General features: G+C 44.3%; 1 protein-coding gene across 1 annotated transcript; it reads right to left on the bottom strand.

Annotated features, from left to right (window-relative positions):
- Positions 1 to 1,774: 1,774 nt before the first annotated feature.
- On the bottom strand, positions 1,775 to 8,500 carry TTR (transthyretin). The gene is made up of 4 exons (XM_004742879.2): positions 8,386 to 8,500; positions 7,149 to 7,279; positions 5,174 to 5,309; positions 1,775 to 2,027 (listed from the first exon to the last, which is right to left on the bottom strand). The coding sequence occupies exons 1-4, from the start codon at positions 8,452 to 8,454 to the stop codon at positions 1,920 to 1,922; spliced, it is 444 nt and encodes a 147-aa protein (XP_004742936.1). The 5' UTR covers positions 8,455 to 8,500; the 3' UTR covers positions 1,775 to 1,919.
- Between the last annotated feature and the right edge of the window lie 672 nt (positions 8,501 to 9,172).

The following is a 9,172-nucleotide window of genomic DNA, read 5'->3' as shown; positions in this document are numbered from 1 at the left end:
CAGGCCAGTGACCAATATAATCATTGTAAGTGTTAGATTGAATCTTACAAAATTACCAATATTTGATCGTTTAATCTATAAAAATGGCAATTTGATGTGTATTAGCCCAATACACATGAAAAAAGGACTTGCTAACCTTGTCAGCAGAATTAGAGGCATTGATTTTACCACATGGATTTGGGGAAAAGCATAATGAATACATGTTAAAAAGTCCAAGCCTAAAACACTCCACTTTCTTCAAATTTCTTCCTCTTTCCACACAGCCAGCTAGAGCATTTAGATTTGAATTTGGTGGAAAATAGAATGGCTGCTTAGGTATGTTTAGACCTAAACCTTGGGTCAGATCCAAGTTGTCCTGGGGAACCCTATTTGGAGATTGTGCCCCAGAAGTAACCATCTCTGCTCCAGGCACACGGGGTGGGGGGGGCACCGGGTCACAAGTTTCCCAGCTTGGATCCGTATTGTCTGGAAGACGAATTCACGGCTCTAGCAGGAGGCATCTAAAGCCTGCTTTCACTCCAGCCCCCTTTCCCTCTGGCCCTAACCTCACTGTGACAGAGACGGTTCTTGCCCAACACAAATTAGTCCTTTTTTCCAGAATGCCGTCCTTCTGGGAAATGACTCCCAGCCAGGAACCATATTGCTTGGTGTGTCTAAGTGAGACCATGCGACAAATTCTGGCCAGAATTTGCCTGGCACACAAATTCTTGTGTGTCACTGCAACACAGTGGGGAGAAGACCATACTTTCTCTCTTCCTCCAGTCTGCGGACTGGGTGCCCTTGGAGCCACAAAATAAACAAACCTGGACCCAGAGTCATCGTTTGGAGGAAAGCCAACCTGGGGATCACTAGACGAAGAGCTCCTTCATCGGACTTGGTGTGAGTGAGAAATAACCTGTGGTTTTGTGAAGCCGCGGAGTTTGGGACTGTTCTTGTGGCAGCGCAACCAGCCCCCTTTATGACCTCCTACCCGTCAACACGCTCAGTCTCCATCTGTTCCCCCAACTCACCGCGTTGTTTCCCTTTGTCTGGGCCTTGCCATCTCTGCTCTCTTGACCTGGAATAACTCCTCTCTTTCCTAGCTGGTAAACCGCCAAGATTCAGAAGGGAAATTTATTCGGCGTCCTTGCCTGACTCCTCCCGGCTGTTTGCGACGCCCTCTTTCCTCCCATCTCTGCGCCTTGTAGCCTAGCCTCGGTGAGATCACGTTGACATCGTCATCTTCTGCAAAATCTGTGAGCTCTTGAAATGCGGGCACTAGATCTCGCTCTGTATGTTCAGGGCACCTAAAATAGCACTTGGCATGGAGGGTTTCTCAGTACATGAATTTTGGATGAGTCTAAGTGAACTGGGGGTGTGAGGGTTCTCAGATAACATCTTCTAGTCAGCTGACTATGGGCTGCCGTTGGTCAGAACCAGATAAGAGAGCTTGAATCACTGCAGAACTGTCCCTGTACAGCTGGGCACTGCTCTCAAAATCAGAAAAGCCCTCAAAGGGAATGCACAGAATAAAGAAGTGGGTCCTCAGAATTTGTCTTTTGCTATTCATCGAAGGTTAGAGGACATGAAAGCTCTCTTTTTTAGAATGTGTGTGTTTAATGACTACAGACCATGTCGAGTACCTGTTTAGCTTGAAAGACATTGGGAATTGGAACTTCCATCCAGAATTCAGCCAGAGATTTTTTTTTTAGTGCCTTTGCTTCTCTCTAAAATTCAATTTTTTTTTTTTGATAGGGCAATGGGAGAAAAAAGTGAGTTCAAATGAAATGAGAAGTGCTTTAATTGGAATGTTTTATTGTCTCTGTCCAAGTTTCTAGCATAGCTTATAAAGTGAAAACACTGCTTTAACAAAAATGGAATACTACTGGTCACACAAAACCCTGTCCTTTCTCCTTCAAATCCGCCCAAGGAGGGGTCCCTCATTCTTCTGGGTTGCTGACAAGGGCTGTGGTGGAGTAGGAGTAGGGGCTGAGCAGGGCTGCAATGGTGTAGTGGCGGAGGCCAGAGTCGTTTGCTGTGAACACCACCTAAGAGAGAGCACAGACAGGGGCCGTTTCTATCAGAGCCTAGAATGTGAGTCACCAAGACGGAGACTACTGGAAGTCCAGTGCCAAGCTAATTCATTTTATTTGATGATTTCTTTTTCTGGAACAGATTGAACAAAAGGCAAAGATCCAAATATGCAGGTAAGACTCCATGGGAGACTGGCGCAGCTTTTGGAACAAGATTTCTTTCCCAGGCCTGTGTCATTGGGTCTATGTCTCTCTCTCTTTCTCTCTCTCATTTTTGTTTGCTTGTTTTTGCAAATTCACAGTAAAAATCAGGGTGGCCCTAGCCTGACTGAGGGAACTCACAGAAAGCCTAAATGCTCTTGTCCATTTTCTTGGTTTTAGAAAAAAGAGAAGAGGTAGTAATTGTCATTTGGTGAGCAGACAAGCGAAGAGAGGTGACTGCCATTCTCACCACCCACCAGGGACCCAGAACAGTAGAGCTGGCAGGGAATATTCTTCCCATTTTAGAGATAAGTAAATAGAGAGATAAGAGATAAGTAAACAAGAGATAACAAGAGATAAGTAAACCAGACCTCTGAGTTAGTGTTTGGCCCAAATTTATACAGGACAGAGCCAGGTTAGAAGTTAAGGCTTCTGTCTCCAAACCCAGAGATGTTTCTCCCTCTATTCCTTTGCATTTTTTAACACAAAGAACAAGTATGTGTTTATGTGTATAACTGCAATATAGAGTAAAAGTGATATATGGTTCTAGTTACAAAAGCAGAGTGTGGAGGCTCACGTGAGAATTTTGAAATAGACACATGGGGGTTGGAGCTCATTTGAGCTTCATAAGCTGTCCAATTGGACAAATTGTTGACCAAAGTGGTGTTCTGGTCTGTCATGTACTTTGGTCAGGGTTAGTAGGGCTTCTGAGACTCAGGGACTGGCATAGTCTAGATGCCAGAGTGAGACAAATAGAGAGGAATTTGGTTGGGAGAGAGATGGGGGATAGTGAGGAGGTCTTTATTATTTGTTTTGTATATAGGTCTTGGGTTGAGTTTTGGACCCATCATGGATAAACATGGCTTTTTTCCTAATATGGAAAAAGGAAGCCTTGGTTGTTTGGAGACAGGAGGAAAAAAATCTGATTGAACCATACTGAAAATAAAAATAGCATGAGGGCAAGAGGCAGTGAGAATCACCTAAGAATCTCTGAAGGAGAAAAAACATTCCTTAAAGGCCAAGTGTCTAGAATCATCTAGAGAAAGCTTCTTCCCTCTAACACTGACATTGTTCTCCAGCTCAACTTGATTCTTCCTCAAAACTGTAAATGGCATAAGCTGTGCTCAAAATCCCATGAAGTGAAGAGGACTATTAGTTCCACAGGAAATTTTCTACTTTCTTGGCAAGAGTAACAAGGTGACCTGGGTCCCTGGCAAGGGAGGAGGGGCTGATGCAGAAAAACAGCATTTGTTTGGGAGGTCTTGATCAGGAGAAGCTGGTAGGGGAGGAACTCATGGCTGGACCCATCAGCACCAGCCACTGAGGAGAGGCCCCAGGACTCATACTTTTCTGCCTGCCCTTTCTCACCCTCCAGATCCATGGGGCTGATATCCTAATATGTCTGACATCAGTCCCTCTCCTTCTACCCTCAGAGCAGGAGTTAGTTTTCACTTATGAATTTCTAACATTTAGCAGAAAGTGTAGACACATAGAAGGCTTTCATTTTCCAAAGGTAAGTTGATTTAATACTGAGAGTAAGTAACAGACAAGGAAGCTAACACCTAATGACTAGGAGCAACCCATGGTGGGCACTATGGCCATGACTCCTCTCATTAGGAGGAGCCCACTACAGACAAGGGTTCCAAGAAGCCTGATCCTGTGTTCCAGGGTAGAGGCTGAGACTCTGCGAGCAAACGTTTTGTGGTAGGCTCCTCTAAGCCCTGCATGATGTAAACTAGGCTCCTTGTCTTGCTGCCAAGACTGAGGAGGAGCAGTCAAAGGCAAGCCTCTTAGTAGATGGGGAGCCCCAGCTCCCTGGATGACTTGTGAGCCCCAGAAGTCAAACAGGCTCCTATGATTTTTCTGGTAACACCATCTACCAAAAGAACCGTTTGGTGTCAATTGAAAATCTCATCCATGACCAAGCCAGACATGATGGTTCTCTTTCATGCTGAGCTATTTTTCTTGCAGTTATTTGATCTTTGACCCCAACCAGCATGTCTGGATTCTCTTTCCGTGACAGCCATCTGGTTTAAATGACTTAAGGAGTTACAGGCAAGGAGGAGGTGCCAAGACTGGGCCCATGAATAACTCAGAAGTTCCCACTACCTCATAAACAAAACATAGAGTGTGAACCAAGGGTTACAAATGTGGCTTTATTGTTGTTTTTAGCCTGCTTTCTTATAGTAAGAAAGCTGAGGCACACCTGAGGCTAAGCCCAGCCTGGGCCCTGGTGGTCATTATTTCTACTTCCTCCTTTACTAGCCTGGGATTTTGGACAAGTTATTTCACTGTCCGTTGACTCAAATTCTTCCTCTGTAAAATGAGGCTAATAATAACAACCATGATGGGTTGTGGAGGAGGACTGAGTAGGTTAAATATAGAAAAGACAGCAGTCTGGCACGTGAGGTATGCTCAACCCCTGTTATTTATTGTGCTGCCATCACTATCTTGAATTTGTCATCTGTATGGGCATTACCTCAAATCGCTTCTCCAGACCTCTGGGAGCCAGAGGTGTTTTGGAATGAAGTGGGTTTTTGCTTTTTTTTTTTTTTTTTTTCTTTCAGATTTTAGAGAAGTAAAGTGGCACATCTATGTTTCATTACATAACACCCTGGGTAGGGTCTGGAGAGCTTCTAGTATTCCAACACATTAGCAGTTCTTCGGCAAGCGAATATTCCTAGTCAGTGGAATTAAGAAAGATACTAAGGAGCGTCGTGTAAATTCAGGTCATGTTACTAAGTAAGTTTCCACCAAACTTAGAAATAAACTTTTCTCTTCAGAGTTTTATACATTTCTGGCTGTAGAAACCGAAAAGGGGATCTAAGCTAGTTCCATGCTCTCCTTACAACATTTCCATGGCCTGTGACATGCAGACTGGGCATTGCCTGGGATTAACGACAACAACAAGAACACAAATAAAATACTAAAAAGCAACCCGAGTGCCTCTACGCTCTCACCTCTGCATATTCATGGAATGGGGAAATGCCGAGTGACTTCCAGTACGACTTGGTGTCTAATTCCACCTTGTACACCCCTTCTACAAATTTCTCAGCAGTTGTGAGCCCGTGAAGCTCTCCAAGTTCCTTGGTTTTCCTAGAAGGCAAAAATTATAGGTTAAGTTAGGCATTAGGGGAACGAATGCCAGGGCAAGGTGACACCACACGCGCACGCGGGCGTACACAAACCCACACACAAATCACATATGTGCAGTGTGTGTATGTGGGGGGAAATACATATATATAAATATACATATTCAGCAAAGGCAGAGAGAAGGAAAGGCAAAATCCTAGTTACTGAAATTTACTGAGAAGAAATTTGTCAGAAAGATTTCAAAACTTTATTCTAGATTTTTCTAAGGAGAAGAGAAGATATAGGTATAATGTTTCACCTCAAAAACAGGCATTGCAATTCAGGGTTGGTGTTTGGGTGAAAGTTCATAACTACCCCTGGAAGTGACCATGAGCCTCTAGGACTTTGCAGGCCCCATGACACCAAGGTCTTACTCCTTTCCCTCCCAGCGTGAGGTTGGCTTTCAGAGTTGGTATCACTTCAACACACGGGGGAACCCCGAAGCATGATAAGGCACCTGTATCTGAAATTATTTGCGTGTTTAATCTCTTAAATACAAGGCAACTCCTTTTAAAAAAATAACTAAGCCACTTCTATTACTACATACTTACTAGCTCCATTACTGATGTTAGAAATTGCCCTCCATTAGACCTCAAAAACTGACAGATAAAAATGGAAGTTGTCTTTACTAACTCTGATCACTGCTTTTCCACCTTTCTTCTTTTCTGGGAAGAAAAGATTTTCTTTCTTTCTTTCTCTCTTGCTTTCTTTCTTTCTTTCTTTTTCAGTCTTGTCAGAAGGAAAAAACATCCACATGAATATCCGAATGTTTGGTGTTTATTCGATCTCTTGCTTAGAATATTCTCTTAAGTACTTTCCACATTGTGCTTGGCATTTTAGATAAACATAAATGAATTCACAAATAAACACTCAGTTGAAACCACACCAACAGAAAAGGTCTTCCCAGGGATGGGTGAGGAATCATAATGCGGTTCTTGGGATTCAATTAAAACCCACAGAAGTTTTCCTTTCTAGAGACATAAGCACTTAGCAGTATCATCTGGTGCTGAGGGTTTCTTGGCTACTCATTCACACAGTGAGTTGGTTTAGGTTTACTAATGTGCATTTTCTTTGAAATTCTTGCTAAAGGAGGTGGGAAACCACCATGAAAATTGGGCAGTGGCCACAGAAGGTAAGAAGTCACTGTTGCACCTGGTGTTGGGTGATTGGTCTGGGGCTGGAATTTGCTTATGTGCCTTTCTTGTCTGTGTCCATTCCTTACTGAGTGCACGGCCTCCAGCCTGGCACAGACTCGGTGCTCCACGTGTTCTGGTTAGACACAAGCGCTGAAGTCTGGAGGGTCCAGTTAAACTACAGACACGCACCTTGTCAGGGCTGTCCCTCAGTTCCTTTCCTTTCATTAATAAAGTAGCTCAAATTGCACTTTTTGCCTATAATTCCAAGCCAAGGACACGCAGCTTGAGTGTTTGGCAAAGGCACTGGGAAATCTGTGACACCCTTGAAATGGTGTATACATGTGTGTGGTGTGTGTGTGTGTGTGATTTTTCTGGGTTTGGAGATCATAGAAGATTACCTTCTTAAAGTGGTCTGTGACTCAAGAAGGCCGTGGACCACTACTAGAGAAAGAGGGGGTGCTGGCTCCTCCTTTTCCTTTTGGTCTGTCCCTTCAGGGCATTCCAGGGGAAGCAAAACAAGAGCAGGGCATCCTCCCCATGACCTACTTGATCCCTGCCTGCATTCTTTGGCGAATGGCAAATGGTGTGAGGCACTCTCTCTAAGAAAAAGCGGGAGAATGAGCAGCTAGAACGAGATTCCCAGGTCCGGGCTGGTTGGGCAGCTTACCCAGAGGCGAAGAGCTCCCAGCTCTCATCAGCAGCCTTTTTGAACACTTTCACGTCCACGTTGACAGCAGGGCTGCCTCGGACGGCGTCTAGGACTTTGACCATCAGAGGGCACTTGGATTCACCAGAGCCCTGGGGATAGAGAAGGCCAGGGAGAGGTCAGCAAAACCGATCAGAATGAAAAGGTCTATTCTTTTTCTTGTTTTTTATTTTATTTATTTATTTAAGAGAGAGAGAGAGAGCGAGAGAGAGCGAGCACAAGCAGGGGGAAGGGCAGAGGGAGCAGGAGGCTCCCCGCTGAGTAGGGACCCTGATGTGAGGCTTGATCTCAGGACCTTGGGATCATGACCGGAGTCAAAGGCAGACCCTTAACCAACTGAGCCACTCAGGCACCCCTGGAAGGATCTATCCTTTATAGGGTTCGAAATCTAAAACAAGGCAAGATGTACATGCCAGTTCCATTTCCAGCAATATAAGTGTTGCTAGGTAATGAGCTCCCCTTCTCCATGTCACACAGACGTGATTGTTCCCAAAGCAAAGCTGGTTTATGCTTCTGTCCCCTATGATCGGCTGGGGACGTGCCTAATGAATTTTAAGGGAGAAAAGAGGCCCCCTGAGAATAATTGCTTTGTGAAGCCTCGCTATTTGAGTGGAATTACTGAAAAGACGCCATAGGCCCAAAGAGTGAGTTTCTCCCTGAGAACCCTTCAGTCCTCTGTTGTTGTTGTCATTCCCTCTTATTAGTTGTACAATCCTGTCGGACTATTTCATGACCCATTTAATAGTATTAGTTAATTCTTCCAGAGGACTTAAGAATTCGGTATTTGACTAGAAGGTTTTCTGCCAAGCCTTTCAAAAATTAATCAATAAAGACATTTTGATTAGCTGAAGGGAAATAAACTTTATAAAAAGATGCATTTCTGAAAATGTGATATTGGTAGCTTCGCGAAGATCACGTCTTTATTTCTACCATCTGAGGAAACAGAGCGGAGGAGCCAGGCCCCGTAACCCCAGGGCACCACAGCAACAGCGGGACACAAGGGTTCCAGCCCCCGTTCAGTGAGCTCTGCAGAACTTGGCTCATTTTGAAGTTCGACTCAATGATATTTAAAAGTCGATGCGGGCTACCCTTGTCCTAGTAACAAAAGGCGGCTGGCAGAGCTGAAAGAATTCATTTCTACTTCATCTAGCGGACCTCAGGGTCTGTATAAAAGGACTTCACAGAATCCAGCACTCACCGCAAGGCCAGCCTCTGACACAAGTACCAGTCCGGCGAGGCAAAGAAGGAGCAGACGACCAGAAGCCATCCTGTCAACAGTGCGCCGGCCTGTGAGGTGGCCGCCCCCAGCCTGGCCTTTTATGCGCCCTTCTCCCAAGCCATGCCGCTGATCCCTGCCAACTGACTCCAAACCTGCTGATTCCGATTATTGACTTAATCAACAAAGGGAGAATAAGTAACTCACACAAATATGAACCTTGCCTAGAGAGATTAGAGCGTAGGAACATTAGCTCTATGAAATATTCTTATGCCTGATGGGTCAATGGCCAGCTAGATCACCAAAACAAAACACACAAAACCAAACAGTCGTGTTCTTCTCTCCACTTGGCTGGAGGTAGCTGCATTCTTGGGAATTTTCTTTTTTTTTTCTCCCTTACAGATTTTTATGCATTTTTCTTTTTTTGTTTTCTAGACGTCTTGTCTCTTGTTTTAGATGTGAGATGCAAGTTGTAATAATTTATTTCACATGGAATGATGTTTGGCCTCACAGGGTTAAATACAGTGCATTAGAAAAACATCAGTGCACTTGGTAGACATGTCCAATAATCAAAAAGAAAAACTCTTGACGGTGCTTATATTTTAAAAAGCCTATGTTTCAGCCAAACTAAGTCATCTGGAAGCTTTGCTTACTCGGAATTTCTCCACCAGTTTTTGTGTTCTTCCCAGACAAGGTTCATCTCAACCCAAGAAATGGTATGTTTCAAACTGATATTAAAGAACCTGAGCCTGGGTGGCTCAGTGGTTAA

This window comes from Mustela putorius, unplaced genomic scaffold (assembly GCF_011764305.1).
Source record: "Mustela putorius furo isolate JIRA1106 unplaced genomic scaffold, ASM1176430v1.1 tig00003858_pilon_pilon_pilon, whole genome shotgun sequence".
NCBI classification, from domain to species: domain Eukaryota; kingdom Metazoa; phylum Chordata; class Mammalia; order Carnivora; family Mustelidae; genus Mustela; species Mustela putorius.
The sequence above is the reverse complement of the archived record's forward strand: the minus strand, read 5'-3'. Positions and strand labels throughout refer to the sequence as shown.

Excerpts from the sequence above, each read along its gene's own strand:
- TTR (XM_004742879.2), bottom strand. The coding sequence starts at position 8,454 with ATGGCTTCTGGTCGTCTGCTCCTTCTTTGCCTCGCCGGACTGGTACTT. Across the intron at positions 7,280-8,385 it reads TGTCAGAGGCTGGCCTTGCG|GGCTCTGGTGAATCCAAGTG; the intron begins GTGAGTGCTGGA and ends CTCTATCCCCAG. Across the intron at positions 5,310-7,148 it reads TGGGAGCTCTTCGCCTCTGG|GAAAACCAAGGAACTTGGAG; the intron begins GTAAGCTGCCCA and ends TTTGCCTTCTAG.